Raw genomic sequence first — 19120 nt, 5'->3', positions numbered from 1 at the left:
TCCGTGTTTGTTTTTCCTCTCTGGGACCCATGCAAGACTCCTACACTGCACAGCACACTGATATTCCCTGACCCGTGTTCATGAGTGATTTTAAAATAGGTGGGATTATATCCACCATGTCTGTGTTCTAGAGGTGTTTCTGGGACTAAATGAGGTAAGGTATGGAAAGTGCTTTAAAATTATTCAGTGCCACTTGATTGCCATCCCTCATTTACTACTATTGCTTTAGTGATAAAAGTGTCACTGGAAAGTTGAGTGGCTCTCTTTTTATCAGAAAAGTTCTAGAAAAATTTAGAAGAAAAATATTCCTTCAAGTCAAAGAAGGATGTAGTGAAAAGAGAAAAAAAAAATATATATATATATATATACACAAACACACACACACACACACACACATACACAGTGGACCCTTGAACAACATGAGTTTGAACTGCACGGGTCCTCTTACACTCAGATTTTTTTCAATAAATACATACTCCAGTACTACACAATCCACAGTATTTAGTGTATATATGTGACATATATGTATATGACTCGTGAATTATATTTTATAGGTATAGATGTGTATAATGTTATATAATATATACTTTTTGTATACATTTATAATAAGTATGTATACATATATAATTATTATAAGCATATATGTGTATAGTTACTATAACAGAGAGAATAGTTTGATGAGTTGTCATTATCAGTAAGTAATATAAATGCTCTGCAAACTATGAGCATCTGATCTGGAAACAATCTGTGCATGTTCATGATTCATGCCTATACCCTCTTGATCTCAACCCAGGAAACCCACAGCTGTCCAGGCCCTGGTACCATTTGGTGTCCAGAATATGGAACAATATAAGCCACCTCCTTTTTGTCAAAATAGCCATCGCATTTACTGCCCCCTTTCCTGTGTTGATAGGTGATGGATTCCATCACAGGTAGTCTCTCCTTTTTCTCCCTCCTGCCATGTATCCTTTTCTCTCTAATACATACACACACCCCTTTAATCCATATTCTCCTTTTCCTTAGTCTTCCAAATTTTGCTCTTTTCCCCTAAATAAAATCTCTCTTTCAACCTCTTTTCATGTCACTTGTGAGCCAAAAAAAAAAAAAAAGACAAAGATTCTGATCACTGTATAATACCACTGTACAGGTTTTAAGAAGAAGGAAATTCGTTCATCTTGATATTAAATTTGTCACAGTAAAGGGCTAGTATACATCTCTAAGTGTTCATCTTGAAGAAAGGGGCTGAAGTTTAAGGGGAAGGAGAATTTACATCCTATTTTCTACTGTTTTAAAGGTTTGACTTTGTAATTTTACATGGCCCATATATTACTCTCATATTTTTATGTTATTGTTAAGTTATCCATATAGTGGTAGGGTTGATTGGAACTGTTGTTCTTGAATGACAGATATACAGAGTTTCAGTTATTTTATGGATTAAAATAAGCACTATTTTAATCCATTAAAAAAATGGGCCAGCTTGAGCATCTGATCACCATTTATAAGATTAGTATCCTCTTCAAGTTCCATATAGTACAGTAACTGGCTTACAGATAAACTCCTGGAGTACGACCTGTTTGTAAACTGTAGAGGACCATATTGGTTAAAATCAACCGATTTTCAAAATACAGTAAGGAGACTATATGGATTATCTAGTGTCTAAACAGAAAGTCAGATATGATGGAAGGTGTATGCACAAGCCCACTTCCTACTTCGTGATTGCAGGCAAGTCTTCATCTCCCCACAGTGTGACACCTGCAGAGTTAACCCGGGATGTTAACCCCGTTAACCCCGGGTTAACCCCGTTCAGTAAGCAGAGGCCACTTGACCATGGAAAACAAATACTGTATACATACTATATATATATAATATAAACTATATATAGTATATGCATATCTTATATAATATGTGTAGTGCGCACATATTGTACTATACATCGTACATAGTATATAGTAAACAGTATATTAAACTTGCATTTTCCAACCTTAAATATGTGTACTTCTCCTACCACAGGGAAACTTTAATCATCTCTGCCTTCCTTACAATAATGATATTAATAGATAATTAAACAATAGTAATCATCTTCTTGCAGTCTTAAATAGAAGGTTTAATTAATCAGCCTATCTGAATGCACAGAATTTGCTTCTAACACTAAACACAGTCATGTTTCATGATTCAGGAGACAGCAAGGCAGTACAGGGATGGTGGGTTTATTCCAATACTGTAGTAGAACTTCGTCTGTGGATACAGTGGGAAGTTTTTTCTTTCCTTTATTGAACCAAGCTCTGGTTTGTTTGTTTGGATATACAGCTAAGGAGTGTTTTTCCACCACACATGATCTCACACACACACACACACACACACACACACACACACACACACACACACACAATCAGTCCCTGGCAGGGGTAGGGAAGGGGCTGACAGTCTGAGTTCATCTGAGCTTCTCACCATCAGTTTTTCCCATTGACAACAGTTTTGTTTTTAGGAGCAAAACTGGATTGTTCCCTATACATCAGCTGATGAATACTTCTCCTACTTTATTAAAAGGATATAGTATTATTAATTTTAAAGAAAGTAAACGATCTCAATTCAGGTTTACAGCTCCCAGCCTGTGCTTCTTTCGTTAAAAAAAAAAAATAAGTAGGATTACGAGGAAATGTTTACATCCACTTAACAGGCATTAGCTTTATTTTTCAAAACACTGTTTTAAAGCACAATAGACTTCGCAGTTGTTGATAACTTTAAAGTATTCATCAGTGTGAAATAACTGTTTATTTCCTTTCCCTGTTTCTTCTGATCGGGGGAAAAAAAAAATCTGGTCTCCTAGCAAGATACAATCCATTTTGCTAAGTTATTTGTCAGTTTTAATAAAGTGTGTTTACTGTCACGGGGGCAGAGGTTTGGAATAGTTGCAGGATTGGCAAGGGAATGTGACCTATAGTGTTTTTTAGGTCATTGTGGTGTATTTGGTGTCCTAACTATCACGATTTATCTTGTCCTTGTTTAACCGCTAACCAGAAAGTGAGCCTTCCCTGTATTGCTCCATTCATGTCCCTCTGCGCTCATTCAGAATTCTGACACTTCCTCTGCCTGGCAGACTAAAGGGGCAGAGTGGCATCTTTTGATGATGTGCGAAACAGCTTTCTTAGTCCAGGCTCCTGACAGATGCTAACCACTGAGACGCTGAAATGCGTCTCATCTACCCTGAGGTTAACCAGAAACTTGGTCTTATTTTCCTTCTTGACAAGTTTTCTTAAAACCTTAAAAGTGTTTTGTGTTTTTTTTTCCCCTCTCATTTTTAGTGTTGATCAGGGAGAGAAAGGAAATACGGAATCATAAAAAGCAGCCCTAAAGAAAAGGAAATATGCAAAACACAGAATGGTGCTTTTTCTTTCTGTCATAATCTATCAATAGGGGTTTGATTGTGATGTTGATCATTGTGGCTTATCTATCATCCCATTATATATTATTTTCTCCCTTATGAGAAAAGCAGTGTTTATTATCACAGGTGACAAAACACAGGGATAAAAAACAAGCAGAGAGGTTACATTGAATCACTTTAGGTGGGTTTCATGTTTGCTTTTTTGCTTTCATTCCCAAACCAGAGGCCAGTAAGCCAAGTGAGAGCACAAACTGACTTTCTCAGGTGCACGTTTCCCAAGAGGCCCACAGGACAGGTGCTGAGCCCGTGAAAAGATAAACATGAAGTCATTCTTGGTGACATTTAGCTAGATGGCTAAAGAAAGAATTCAGAAATACCATTGTGCTACTGTTCAAATATTTACCGATTGAACCTGGAAAGGAAAAAATGTTGGTCACCTCATGTAGAATTCCTTGTCCTTTTCCTTCTTTAAACAGCATCTCAGAGATGGAAAAGAAGGGGGTTATTTATCTAGGAAAGAAATACGAGCTCTGTATATGGAGTTTCAGGTATACCTAATGTGGGCTTCATTAAGCAAATACAATTTAGCGGTCTTGATTTGGCAAAACATTCTTCTGTGTTCCTCGACTGTTTATTTTACGAGACGACTTACCAGTCGGGCAGATTAGAATGTTTACTACGAATGACGTGTCTTTCACCTCTCACCGTGGCCGTCAGCCCTGGCATTAACCGTGCCATGGGGGGCATGACAACTCAGGGAGAAATGGGAAGTCAGAGTGAGCAGCTGTTGAGGATACAGTTTGTCTTCCAAATATTCCAACCTGTGTTGCTGCATACTTTTTAAGCTTAACAATATTATTTGCACATCTATGAATTTTAGGAGATTTTTAAAAGCACCACAGGGGACTTCTTAGGAAAAGAAAGAAATTACTGGAGAATTTGCTCAGAAGGGATAGTGCTTACAGATACGACTGATGAGTTTCATATTACAGGGCGAGTCTTTTTGATGCGCATTTGTTGTTTTCTGTTCTTTGATTTGAAGCGACCCCTCTTGTTATACTGAATGCAGTGCCGAGGGCTTTCATTCATCTCAGCTCAGGACCAGAGTAATAACTTGGTCATTTCCTCTCTGAAGGTAGGAGAGCTAATGAGAAACACAGATTCGGAGCCAAGATCTATTCTGAGATTAAGATAAGGTGTCCTGACGGAAGGTTTATGGTGAAATGAAAGACAGGGGCAAAGTTTTGAATGAGGGGAATCAGCTTGTTGTTAAAGTTCCTATATGGCTTTAAACCGTCACGTTCTCTGCTGTGTAAGCGCTGTGATGTGATGTCATTGTAATAGTTAATGATTAATCTATTTCTTGCAATTTGTCTAAACCTCCTGCAGAATATATCGAGTCCACATCAAGCAAACTTCCAGGGTGATTTGGGGGTTTGTATAAATAGCTTTACGTGTGAAAACGATGGCTTGTAAAAGCAGAACTGAGCTTTCAGTGTCCTATTTGAGTTAAACTCTCTATAAAAAGCCTGAAACAGTGGGATCGTGGTAACCCTGCGAACACGACCGTCTTGTCACGGCGTAACTGCAGCAAAATGCCCTGCACGCCTGCCCCACGAGGGGTCACCTTCAAAGCCCGTGGTGGAACTGAAGGGGCCGCAGCGCCCAATCCCCTCGGACGCTTGGAAAACCCACCCCTACAGACAAATGACAAACCCTCGGGATAAAGCCCCCCAGGTTCTGAGAGATGGAAGGTCTGCTTTATTTAATTTCCTCTTGTTTACCAAGAGCCCCAGCCTATTTTAGTAAATAAATTCAGGAAATTGGTAAAGCACTTCACTCCATCCGTTATGGATCAGTAACTAACGTGATTGTCACGTTTTTCCTGGCTCCGTCTCTGCCCTTGCTCACAGCTTCCCTCCCGTGCCTGCAACCGGTTCTATAACGTCCCTGGTAAAGGATATCACCGAGTTGAAAGTACTTGCACAAACAAAACAGCCTACACGTTGTGCAGAGAAGTGCGCTTCCTCCGCGCATAAGGAGTCCTGACTTTAGAGACTTCCCTCCATTGATCCTGGCACTCCCTTCCAGTAATCCTTGTCACTTTTCACCCCCGACCACTTTACGCGGCAGGACAGACTACAGCAAGTGGCAGCTCATTCAGAGGCGTCAGCCACCAGCTCTCTCCCGCGCTCATCGCCCCCCTTCCCGCCCCGCCAGACTGGCTGTTCAGCCCGAGCCGGTCGGAGCTGTGCACGAGGGAGTGGTGGCTCCCTACCTTCATGAGCCACTGGGTGTTGTTCTCCATGATGTTCTCCAGCAGCTGGAGCCTCTGCACGGAGTCGTCGTAGTCGAGCGGCGCATCCCGCTGCACGGCGTTGGGCACGTAGGCGCTGGAGGGCGAGCGGCAGTTGTCCATCTCCGGCAGGAGGAACGTGTAGCTGCAGGAGCCGTGCTGAACCTGATACTGCCTCTTCCCGATGCTGTCCATGCTCTTCCGAAAGTTGCTATAGGCTGCGGCTAGGAGCAGATCACAGCTCAGAGTAAAGAAAACAAGCTGCCACATTCTTTCTTTCTGTCGGTAATAAACCACCAGCTCAGCAAACTTCAAGGCGCATGAGACTCCCGGGCGCTAAGCTGCCCTCTCAGACACGGGGCTCTGCGGCCATGGCTCAGGGTCCATCAGTGAAAGTCTCCTCTTCCCTCCTTTCCCAGCAGTGACCTTGATTTCTAGTGCCGTCTTCTCCCCGGTCCCGCAGCAAACTGTCAGATCGCAGGAGGAAGAATAATCCTCCCTCGTGAGGGCTGCATTCGCCTTACAGATCAGCCTCAATGCTCCTTTGTCTCTCTTCCCCCAGATCCTGCGGTGTCAGGATCCGAATCAATCACTTTCCTTTCCTTATATGATAAGTTGATAACAGCAGCCAGACATGTGTAGCTGGCTGCTCCGCCCTCCCGGCTTGTCCGTTATCTTCCTGTAGGGGGGTCACTAGCCAGGCCACAGGAAAAATCTCTGCCTGATGTGTACTGTCCAACCAGGACTGTATGCTGCAGAAACCCTCTGGGAAAAAGCGATCAGTTACAGGACCCCTGGGTATTTCAGAGGCACCACCCTAATTGAGTATTTCCTAGAGAGAGCTTGTCCGTCTCTTGTGTCTGAAACTGATTTTACAGTGCTAAGCTGGTAAAATGTCTGGGGCAATCACTTTAAAGTACAATGAAAGTTCCTGTTTTTTCCTTTAGGAATAAAAATACTACAAATATGTCAGGACTTTGGTTTATTTTTGTTATTACAAACAAAGAGGAAGAGGTCTCGCTCTGGTAAACGCTTTGCCTTTTCATAGGGAGAACAGTTTCGTGGGTATTACTTGATTTGTGAACCATTAGCCAAGTATGCAAAACTTTCATCTTAAAACAGTGGGATGGCAGCAACCTCTCGCTTTATTAAATCGCGTTAGGAAAGTCAGTTTCTGAGCTCTGACATTTCATCTTTTAAGCAAAATATCCACTTCAGTATTCAAAGTAAACTTAAAACGTACTGGACTGATTAATGGCCCGCTAAATTATAATCCACGGAGAAATCAGAATTTAAATAAGAGGAGGCTGAGAGAGGCATACCTAAACTTCTCCTTCCTTAGGTCAGGATTTGCTCAAATCCCGTCATTTTGTAACACATTATCCAGGATCAATTACATCAGTCCCGCTCAGTGTTGGACTCAGGCAAATCACTTCTTTTTAGTTAAGCTGTAAAGTCCTCATCTGTCAAATTCAAGGGTTGCATTAACTCCCAGGATTTTTCTGTTTCGATTCTGTGGCTCCATAAACCCTCCAGGGTACTTCCTTCAATGGCTAAAGCTTAACGCTTCGAAGATTGACAGTGTGCTTACTCACCAGCCAGCTTGTGCAAGGAGGCGGCCGGCGGGGGCGGGGGGACGGCTTGGAGCCCTTGCGGTGGTCTCTTAACGCCTCAGTGCACAAGGTTTCTCTCCAGGCAGCGGCAGCCTGTTCAGCACCGACCTGATGGACCTCATCCATCCATAAAGCCAGGGTCAGTCTAATCGTGCAAGATCAGATTTCAGGGGACTTTATGATTTTAATTCTTGGATGACTGAGATTTGTATAGTGAATTGTTTCAAGAGACCTAATAATTGTACCTTTAAAAACGTCCCTCCTGTGCGCGGCCTGGCTCCGAGGTTACCTCCAGAGCACGGGTTCTTGACCCAAGGTCCCCGGACAGAATTCCTGGGGTCCACGAACTTTGACAGGAAAAGACATCTTTATTTTTCACTGAAGTCTCACTGAAATATAGCCCTTCTTTTAGCTGTGAATAGGTCAGAAACAACAGTGGTCAATAGCTATGGCTTTCTCACAAATAGGAATTGCAGATGTTTTTATTACGATATCTCAAGCTATTACGTGCACTCAGCACTACATTGTCATTTGAGCTATCCCAAGATCCTGTTATTTAATCTCCAGATAAAACAGCCCGTGTCATTTTCTGAGAAGGGGTTTGTAGACTTCCCCAGACTCTCAAAGGGCTCAGTGGCTCAGGAAAGCTAGAACCTGATTCTGGCACATGGTTTCCACTAAAGGGACGAATTAAAGAAGGTATACTCGTTCAGACTGCTGACTGTAGGCGGACGCATGTAGGATTTGAAGACGGACCAGTGTTAGAACCCTGATTCACTGAGATCTGAAGCAAATGCTTAACTTCTCTAAGCCTCAATGTCCCTACTTGTGAACTGAGATGATTCTTTCCGTAGCACCTCTAGCGTTATCATGATATGGAACAATGCGTGTTACTTAGGAATACTACTTGCCTTTCTTTATCAGCACTTCCCATTACATGAAAATCAGCTCTTGCACCATCCGATATTATGACTGTGTTATTCTCTGGCTGAACATGAAGCAGAAACATGGGGTGCGCCTTTTTTCTTCTAAGTCTCTTCCTCGTTTGAAAGCGCATAGTATTAGGCGTTAGTATTGCATATGTGGTTTTAAAAATCGTCCATCTGCCTCCCAGGCAGACATGGTGGTTTAAAAAGAAGCCACAGGAAGAGCGTGTACCACAAATACTCCTTGTCTTCTGGGTACTGGGGAACATGACAGAGTGTCAGACATAGATAAGCAAATAGAGGGAGGGAGACCCCCTCACCAACGGGCTGTGGTGAGAACACCCAGCAGGAAGGCAGCATCGCCTCCAAGGGCACTGGTCCTGCAGGCAGTTGGCTAGGATGTTCCTTACCCATCCTCTCAAGGCCAGATGTATGGTGAGCAGTGCTCTTTGGAGGCACCTAAATGGGAATTCTTTTTTTTTTTTTTTTTTAAATACTCTACTAATAGACACCGGATAATCTATGTGCTAAATGTGATGATGTATTCTTTCCAGATTTGTAATAGGATTTTTGCGTGTGTCTGTTGGGGGTAGGAGTTTATTAATTAATTTATTTTTGCTGTGTTGGGTCTTCGTTTCTGTGCGAGGGCTATCTCCATTTGTGGCAAGCGGGGGCCACTCTTCTTCGCGGTGTGCCGGCCTCTCACTATCGCGGCCTCTCTTGTTGAGTAGCACAGGCTCCAGACGCGCAGGCTCAGTAGTTGTGGCTCACGGGCCTAGTTGCTCCGCGGCATGTGGGATCCTCCCAGACCAGGGCTTGAACCCGTGTCCCCTGCATTAGCAGGCAGATTCTCAACCACTGCGCCACCAGGGAAGCCCCTAAATGGGAATTCTTACCCAGGAGTTGGGGGGAGGCTCTAGCTAGACCAGGGCTTGGCAGACGTTCTCTGTAAAGGGTCAGATAGTAAATATTTCAGGTTTGCGGGCCACACGGGCTCTGTCACAACGACTCGAGTCTGCCATCATAGCGTAAAAGCAGCTGGAGACAGTCCACAAACGATGGGAGGTGGCTGTGTTCCAACAGAGTTTTATTCGTGGACACTGAAATTTGAATTTATTATAATTTTGACATCATGAAATAGTGTCTGGATTTTTGTCAGCCTTTTAAAGATGTGAAAACCATTCTTAGCTCACGGGCCGTTCCAAAGGGACCACGGGCTGTAGTCGGCCAACCAGAGGGAGTCGCCAGGGGCTGTGACATGGTTGCAAGGCCACTCTCAAGGCACAGCCGGTGTAAACAGGGAGCCTCCCATGTCTCGAGCACCGCCCGGCTTCTTCAAGAGTTGAGGAGTGTGAGACAGGTCAAGGAAAAGGGACTTAGGGAAGGGGCAGGAACGTTTGACCACAAAGACGGTGCCACTTCGAATCTGGATCTAAACTGTAAGACGAGGCAGATGCACTAGGAGAACTGACCCCAGGGTGCACATCCCACCTGTGCAGGGCCAGCGCGGGCAGGGCCCCAAGCACAAGCCGATGCCTCCGTAGTCAGGGCTGGGCACGGGGCCGAAACGAGGCGTCGCTGAGGAAGCACAGAGGAGATGCGCCAGTCCGCTGTGGCCAACGTGGGAGAACCAGCGGGAGACCCCAGACGGGGGCAGAGCGGGGGCTCTGAGGGCAGACGGGCGGGAAGACCGCCCCACCTCGGTTACGGGCCCGCCCCCCATACTTGTTTGTTTCCTAAGCGCCAGGCAACCAGCAGCTGCAGGCCACTTCCATCCAGGCCTAGGGATGGAGGCTAAACACAGCCTTGACTGTGGTTCTCAGAGCTGTTCAGTTTCAAAGAGAATCTTGAGTTTCGTCAGTGACTTGCTGACAGGACCGCTAAAGGCAGATGGGGCTATAAAACGAGAAATATTATCACAGCTTTCCCCAAAGCTGCCTTCCTGCCCAACCAATTTTTTTTTTTTTTTTTTTGTCCAAACAGCTCTGCCGAACAGCTGTGTGTGGTGCCGTTTATTTTCTTAATAATGTTTGTTTTCTCCCCCGTACTGTATGTCATCGGCTGAAATTTCGGAGGCTCCCATTTAGTCACCTTAGCACGCGCGGCCTCAAGTTCTCCTTTGACGCTTTGCCGTCGTGAGGTAAATCTTCATTTGATGGTACCAAAAAGGCCACGGGACCCTGTTCCCAGAAAGAAGGAGGTCAGCCTTACAGAGAACTTTGACGAAGGCCCCTCTGCTTCAGTGCCCTGTTGAACAGAAGGCTTAACGGGTGGCGAAAGCCCACGCATCTCCCACTGGTCCTGGCCCCCAAAATGTAGGTCAGATGTCGACGTGCGTCCACTTCTGTCTGGATCACGGCATCCAACTGACCCCAACCTTCCGGAGGCTCCAGGTCACCCAGAGCCACCTGTGAGGCTCTCTCTGTGTAAGGGCGGCCCTGGAAACCAGAAACCAAGATATGGGCCAACTGTAAAGCAGTGCAAAGTGGGGCAGCCCCCAAGGCCTGGAGCACCGAACAGGATTTGGGGAGGCCTGCGTGGCTTCTGCTCTTTCCAGGGAGCCAGTTTAATACTCAGTATCTACCGGAATACGTCTACGGCTGGACGAAGGAAGCGATGCAGGTGGACCGGCTGGCCCGGGGAGGCGGGGCTGAGGGCGTTCCTGCCTTCTGAGGAGCCAGCATCGTGGCAGCTGTCCCCGTTGAAAGCCCGTAGCTAATTGGAAAAGACGGGGTCACCACTCAGACGTGCTTGGAGAGGCACGCTGGTCTCCCGCATCTATTGACGTTCTGTGCCAGGGTCTTTCTGCATCGCATCTGGGCACGTCCCCGGACTCGGTCTCACACCTGCCCGGTCACCATCACGCAGTGCAGTGACCGCCGTCCTGTCACCACTGGCCGCAGGCCTTGGAGACAGTGATTGGGGCCAGCTCTAGGGCCGGCACGGGCTTAAGTTCTGGAAAGTGCTGCGTTGATGTAGGAGGAGCCCTCAGTGCCAAAATACCCCACGAGGTGAGGCTGGGGCGCTCTTGGGTTTTGGCCGTTTTCAGACCGTCGGGCTACTTGGGGCTCCAGGCCCCTGGCAGGCTGGGGCTGGCGGGGGTTTAGAGGCATCTCACTCATCTGCCTCCCTGTTCCGGCCTCTTTAAAATTGGCTAAATTAGATCAACATGTTTACAACTTAGTGTGCAGTGCACGGGGAAACCATTAGGAAGTTCACTGGACATAAAATTGTTGCTAAAGAAGAAGTTATTCTTACTCCTTTTTTTTTTTTTTCCCGAACTGTGGGCAGCAATTAATGAGAGCTGAAGAAGCAGCAGCCACAATGGGCGAAAAGGAAAGAAAGGCAAAGGAGGGAGGGAGGAAGGAAGAGGGGAAGGGGAAAGGAAAAGGAAAAAATGAGTATTTCAGCTTCCGAAAGCAGGCTCCCTCCGTGGTGATTCACAGAAGAGCCCTTTCCACTACATTCTGATGTTTGTCGAGCTGAACCTGAAGAACCGCAGGTGGCGTCTGGAGCCGTTCTGCAGAAGATTTGGTGCGGCCTCTCCCCAGAGCTACTGACCGTGTGGAACCGATATTAAACCCTGAGTCTGGCGGGCTGAGAAGGATAGTCCCCAGCTGTGGGATTTGAAAACAGTACCAAAGAGAAAGCCCCTTAAAGTTACTGTAAAAACAGGAAAAAGAGTAAAAGCGTAAATATCAACACACACACGTGTAGCCGTGGAAGGTAAGCCTTGCCCCTACGATGGACGTGGAAACCACGGCTCCGTGAGGCAAGAAGACAAGGATTCCGTCAGACTTGCCTGTGCCTTTCTTTTACATTCATGGATTTAAGGAGAATTTAAAACAATGGGTTTCTTTACCCCGCTTTTACCATGGCAAAGATCAACCTTCTTTGGAGACGCTGGCTGTCGCCTCTGTGCTGCACAAACACACACCCCGGAGACAGAACCCATTTCACTGCCAGACCTTTAGTGGCCTTTGGTCACCTGAGCTGGGCCACCACACGCCCGCTTCAGTATCCTGGACCCGTGGCATATGTGAGCGGGATAGTCCGCTCAGAAGTGCACACAGCAATGCAGACTTGAAGTCAGATTGAGCTCCCTGAGGACGGGATCTCTGGAAATCCAGCCTCCTGTCTGACTGCATTAGTTGTGCTTTATATATCCATTCTTGCCACCTTTCTGATTTTCTGGCGTTGACAGTTTTTTTCTTTCTTTGCCTCTTCAATTTCATCTGTTGTAGCTGGCTACAAGAGTGTGATATACCTCTGAGAATACATAGTTTCTGAAATGATGTATGATGCCTAGCTTAGCACAGTTCCCTGTGCTAGTTGCAATTAAACACACATAGCGTTTGCCATAAAAGAGCTGGCCCGTTCTATTTAGAGGAAAATTGTCGTCCACTTAGAATAGGGCATTGGCTCCATAGAATTCACCTTTACAGGAGGTGAGGAAATGTATATTTTGTTAAAATAAGTGTCTGCCTGCCAGAGGAGGAGAAAAAGCCTTTGCCAGATGTGTTTTCAGGCAATTTCCTTTCCTGGGAAACAGCCATTTCCCCTGCATGACCCTCGTGTTTTCATTCTCGGAGCAGACAGAATAAGTGCCGGGCAGTAAAGGGCAGAGGCCTAGATACCATCGCCTTATCTGGGACAATTATCTTCCTTCTCGCAGCTGCGTAACTTCTGTTTGACAGGGAACCATAGGAATATACGTGTCAGGGGTTAGTATTGATGGAAGAATCAGAGTTAATATGGAGAAAAATCTTTATTTGTCATTCTTATTTAGGTTATTGGCTGTCATTCTTATTTAGGCTAGTTTAATTAAAAAGGTACCAAATATTCATTCTAACTTATCTGAGTGTTTATTGTGACATTATGTCTGAAAGACATTTAGAGAAGACAGTTTTGTCTTGTTTTGTTTTTTTAAAGGAAACCTAAAAGATTCCTGAATCTTCTACAATTTGTACGGCCATGAACCAGCACAGCATCTGCTCAAGAAAGTTTGTTTTGTAAAGCCACATTGTATACAATATGTAACTTTAAGGACTTTGACAAGCCCCAAAATCTTTTTATTTGCTAGAAACTTGGGAAATATCCAAGTTACTATTTTTCTTTAAGATTTCATCATGAATTCCCTGAATTTTTAGGAATATTTTAGTTTATATATTTCTCGTGGTAACATGAAGTTATCGTAAATGCCATTTGATTTTTAAATATTTTCATCCAATATTTTTGTGGAATATTTTATCTTTCCATCAAAAAAATGCCTAAAAGGTCAAGATACAAGTCATAACTTTAAAAAGGCAGTGGATGAAATTCTAAAACAATAGATGAGTGCATTAGCCTGATAATATTTTTGCCAGTAATTCTGTGTCCTGTTTTCTGCCCGTACACAGAAAAAAAAATGCTAAACATTCCCTTTCAGTGGATTGATGTCAGTGATTACTGTTTTGCCCATGACCAACGAAAAGTCAATAATATCTTTCCTTTGACTAACACTATTGTGTTAGTCATCAGAGATTTTGAGCTGGGCTTATGAGTTATAATTTTATATTAAATGTTCCTAAATTCATTTCAGCAAAGTTGTAGAGAATTCAGATCCTGCTGCTTGTGAAAAATGTGTCTAGTCTCTTTGTCATAACCATTCTACTAAAGAACCATCCAAATTCCTCTCAGAATGAGTTTTCTCTTGAAAGTGGCCTAATGCCATCTAGATTAATCTTTGTGTAATCTAAATTTATAAAAATTTTATCTTAATTATTGAGAAACCTTTTAAAATAAGAGAGATAAAAATGTCATGTGTGTTATTTCCATTAAGATATATTATCTCTCTTGGTTATAGGTTAACATAAATAAAATCGCTTATGTCAAAGAAGTAAAAAAAAGCAGAAGCACATGACCCCCTTTTGGTATTCCTGTCTGTCCAACTGACTTGATATAAAAGATCTTCCTGTGGGAAATTAGGCTTGATTATGGAGTTATTTGTACTAACAGTCATTTTTTTTCCTAAAAGTCATTTTTGAAGAATTATAAGAAATAGTTATGCATAAAAGGAAGTGATGTTTGCATTCAAGTGTATAAAAATACTCCCCGCCATTCTTGTTCCTCCGTGAATCTAATTATGGTAGCTACCGGATGATTTAAGTCTTTCCTAATAATCTCATGTGTATATGCTCTATGTTTTCCTCTTAACCCCTATCTCAAGCAATTTCTTTGGTACTCCTTTAATAATGAACTGTACTTTCCAAAGTGTTTCATTTTAAGGAAGGGGTCTAAATTCAAAGAAAGACTGATACAAAAGAAAAAACGAAAGGAAGTAAGCCGTACAAAGGCTGTGAAGAGAGGACGTTTATAGCAGGATTAAGATACCTAGTTCCTGGCATCTGTTTCCCTCAAGAAAAATAATTTCAACAATAGTTTTTAAAGCCCTAAAACTATTCTAGTAGAATATTTACAGAAAAAAATATATATATTATTTCCCTTTCCCCAAAATCCTGATGTATCTTTCAGTGACCTTTTTAATTTATAGGTCAGAAAGTCTTGCTTGACTACAATAAAAATTAACAAAAAGCTGCTAGAGATAATACCTATAAAATACACATCAAATCTGCTTGTACTACTCACCTGCTCCCTCTGCTGGCCTCATAACAGGTAACAGGCAAAATTATCCATGTTGTTATTAAAGTCATTAATACAAATGATAGGCAAGTTAGGACATAAATCAGTAGCAATACTGATAATACACAACCCTGAATGCTTTCATTATAATTTTAGTGCAAAAGAAGACCACACCAGACATTAAACACCTACTGTGCATGCATGCACGCGCGTGCACGCGCGCGCACACACACACACACACACACACACACACACACACACACACACGCTCAGTGAAAACTACTTTTAAGCATTTGTTTAGCACACACAGAGCCAGAAGCTGTTTCTCTATCATCTGGCGATCAGGTTGCTACCCAAATGAGTGAAGCCATACCATTCCAACAGAAGAAGTAGAGGTCTGTGCTGTCCATCTCTGTAAAGGATGAGGTTAGAGACCTGACCCTGTTCTTAGCAAGTTGGTAGAGTCTTAATGAGGTAGATCTACTTCCCAACACGCAGGGACAGTGCCGTGACACCTCCGTGGTGATCCTGGGCGGTACCGGGCAAGAGTGCCCCATGGGGAAGGCTCCTGGATGGAGTGAACAGCCAGAACTACTTTCAGTGATTGTCTAGACCTAAATGCCTCACTTATTTAAAAAGAGCCTTCTCGTCCCTCCCTCAAAATAAAGAGACTAGAAGTGAAGGAAATTACATTCCAGGCAGTGGAAAGCTAGTGCAGTAAATAGGAGACCATGGAACGGATGAGAAATTCACTCTGTAATTCAGCAGAGAGCCAGGGAAGGCAGGAACCCTGGAGACCCCACTGGAACTAGCTCCAAAGCATCTGCTGAGGCATTTGGACTTTCCCCCGCGGGAGTAGACTAGCCTGCTATTGAGAGGCCCCTGGAGAGCCGTGCAGAGTGAGGTTGGAGGGAGACCTGGGGAGAAACTACGTGATGACTCAGGTGCCTGAACTAGAACATCAGCCCAGGGCCAAGGGTGTGTGAGAGGGAGAGTCAGTGGCACCAGGTTGACTGGCCATGCAGGTTCCAGTGATGGGGTTGGTCTGGTATTGGGGTTGATTCTTCCACTTAACTAAAAATTCTGGGTAAAATAATTTCAAAATCACTTTAACAGCATCAGTGTAATGATAAGATGATAAAAAGACATCAGGCTTGAATCTAAGTGGAGGCAGGAACCAAGTGCATCAAGTGGGACGGTAAACAGCTGGCAAACCCGGGCCTCAGTGGGTGGGGGGAGGAGCCAGAGGCCAGGGCCCTACATGGTGGAGAGTCGGAGAGACTTCCTTCCATAACCGTGAGACCCCAGAGGACTCCACCCGCAGCACCCGGGGAAGCAGGAGTAAACCTGTCCACCCCACCTCTGCAAAGGATGCAAGAAAACAGAACAGAGGCGGACCTGATGTTAAGTAGAACGGGGTTGGAGGTGGGGGACCGCCCCTGGGGATTGTAGCCACGAGCTCACCCTTAGTTTTACAGTAAAAATGAGATGGTCGGAAAGAACCTGCAGCCCTGGAGCATTTTTCTAAAGTGGTCCCCAGCTGGTGCTGTTAACTCCTCCCCGTCTCCCAGTTCCATGGCAAACGTGAATCCTTTCTAAAAGAATGCACCTTCACCATAGGTCTCAAATTCTTACAGATAATCTCCCAAGGAAAATGAGCAACTCGTAGACAGACTAAATGAGCATACAGGAAAACGTATCGCTAGCAAGCGTCAGCAGAAAGAATAGCAAAAAGAGACTGGCAAGAGCTTCGTGATTGGAAGCTGTTGACCACATTTTATAAACTAAGGATCCTTACTGTATTTGTCTCTTAGGGCTGCCGTAAATACAGTCATCCCTTGGTATCCACGGGAGAGTGGTCCCAGGACCCGCTGCAGACACCACAATCTGTGTACGCTCCAGTCCCTTGTATAAAACAGCATAGTATTTGAACATAACCTGCATGCATCCTCCCACATACTTTCAGTCATCTCTAGATACTTTCAGTCATCTCTAGGTTCCTTATATTACCGAATACAGTGTCAATGCTACATAAACAGTTCCCAGTACACAACAAATTCAAGTCTTGCTTTTCCGAACTTTCTTGTATTTTTATTGCCTGAATATTTTTAACTGGTTGAATCTGTGGATGTCTGCATCCACCTGTGGGTATGGCGGGCAGACTGTTCCACAAGCTGGGAGGCCTAAAGCAACAGGAATGTATTATCTCACAGTACTGGAAGCTGGAAGTCTGAAATGAGGGCGTTGGCAGGGCCATGCTCCCTCTGGAGCCTGTCAGGGGAGTCCTTCCTTGCCCTTCCTGGCTTCTGGTGGTCTGCTGGCAATCTTCGGCATTCCTTAGCTTTCAGCTGCCCCTTTCCATTCTCTGCCTTCATCACCACATGACGTCCTCCTGTGCATGTGTCTGTGTGTCCTTACATGTCCCTCTTCCTGTAAAGACACCAGTCAGGTTGGACTAGGGCCCCACCCTATGCCATTATGACCTCACCTTAACTAGTTACATCTGCATCGGTTCTGTTTCCAAACAAGGTCACATTCTGAGGTGCTGGAAGTTAGGACTTATATCTTTTGGAGGGTCCCAATGCAACTCATAACACCATGCTTAAAGATATAAAATTAAATTTTGTAAATACCTAAAAGAGGCAGAAAACTAAAGTAAAAAAAATCTTGTAGATTTTAAAAGAAACTTAAAGAAAAAAATACAATAATTGTAATTTAAAATTCAAACATCATGGTTTGTTTTTGTTTTTTGCGGTATGCGGGCCTCTCACCGCTGTGGCCTCTCCCGTTGTGGAGCACAGGCTCCGGATGCACAAGCTCAGCAGCCATGGCTCACAGGCCCAGCTGCTCCGGGGCATGCGGGATCCTCCCGGACCGGGGCACGACCCCATGTCCCCCGCATCGGCAGGTGGACTCCCAGCCACCGCACCACCAGGGAAGCCCAAAGATCATGTTTAACAGAACATTAGACACATATGAAGAGAGACTCACTGAGCTAAAAGATAAATCAAAAGAAGTCTCCTGAGAACAGCAGCATCACAAGGAGATGGGGACTAGGAAGGAAGGGGAGGGACCTGAAGGATGGAGTGAGAAGGTCTAACCAAACTCCAGGAGGAGGACAGAGAGAGAACAGGGCAGACGGTATGTGAAGGGACAGTGGCTAAACATTGTCCCTAAATGATGAAAGACACCAAGCTACAGATTCAAAAATTCCAGTGACTGACCAACAGGATAATAACAAGCTTGGATAAAGGAGTAAGAGATGGATGATGCTGGCAGCTGGCTGCCTGGTGACACATGAGAGCTCAGGCAGGGAGGTGACGGATACACCTTTGTACAATCCCAGTTTTAATTGGTGTGTAACACCCAGGTGGAGTTTTGCCGTTGTACACGTAGGTCTGAAGCCCAAGAGAGTGATCTGGGCTGGAAGCAGCAAGACCTGTTTTCATGATCAATATTAGTGCCAGTTTTGTTAAATAATCTTAACTAACATTAAGTAGTATATGAAAATAATGAAAAAGAACAGCTTTGTAAATTGCGTAAATCTTAACAGTCTAGGTTTTTCTAGATAAAATTAAATAGCTAAGTAGCCTCCCTCCACCTTGACCCTTGGAGTTTCAGTGGTGCCAGTTCTGTGGATTCTGGCATATTGTGCTATTCTCTAGATTTCTGCTCTGGAAGAGATCGATAATGATAGTAAATAAAGAAAGCAGCCCAGTCTGGTCAGTAAAATGGTACTTCATAGTGTCATTGAGATGTTGCAAGTGATTGAAATAAAAATCTGCAAGATATAATTAGTAGCATGTAAGTCTTTGTAAATCTGTCACTGCTTTGAGAGTCTTTGTTATGGTTGAATTGTGTCCCCGAAAAATTCATTGACTGAAGTTCTAACTCCCGGTATCTCTGAATCTGGCCTTATTTGGAAATAGGGTCATTGGAAATGTAATTAGATAAAATGAGGTCATACCGGAGCAGGATAGGCCCCGATCTAATACGACTGGTGTCCTTATGAAAAGGGGAAATTTGGAGACAGACATATCCATGGGGAGAACACCATGTGAAGATGAAAGCAGAAATCAGGGTGATGCTTCTGCCCACCAAGAACCACCAAAGGTTGCCGGCCGCCACCGGAAGCTGGGACAGACACCTTGATCTTGGACTTCCAGGCTCTAGAACTGTTACAGAATAAGTTTTGGTTGTTTAAGCCGCTCAGTTTGTGGTACTTAGTTACCACCTGCCCTAGCTCCCAAAAAAATATTACCGGAAAGGGAATTAAAATCTG

The 19120-nt window shown here is 44.3% G+C and overlaps 2 protein-coding genes across 3 annotated transcripts in view; one reads left to right on the top strand and one right to left on the bottom strand.

Annotated features, from left to right (window-relative positions):
* Positions 1-6201, bottom strand: part of ANGPT2 (angiopoietin 2) — a 53820-nt gene extending 47619 nt beyond the window's left edge. For both annotated transcript variants that reach the window (XM_082863936.1, XM_082863937.1), the window contains exon 1: positions 5661-6201. In XM_082863936.1, the coding sequence (XP_082720062.1) occupies positions 5661-5948 (288 nt within the window). In that variant the 5' untranslated portion in view covers positions 5949-6201. The remainder of the gene's footprint in view (positions 1-5660) is intronic.
* MCPH1 (microcephalin 1) overlaps positions 1-19120 on the top strand; it is a gene marked incomplete at its 3' end in the record, with an annotated part of 293369 nt that overhangs the window by 149836 nt on the left and 124413 nt on the right.

The sequence above is a fragment of the Leucopleurus acutus genome (genome assembly GCF_964270905.1).
Source record: "Leucopleurus acutus genome assembly, chromosome: 21".
NCBI lineage: Eukaryota > Metazoa > Chordata > Mammalia > Artiodactyla > Delphinidae > Leucopleurus > Leucopleurus acutus.
The sequence above is the reverse complement of the archived record's forward strand: the minus strand, read 5'-3'. Positions and strand labels throughout refer to the sequence as shown.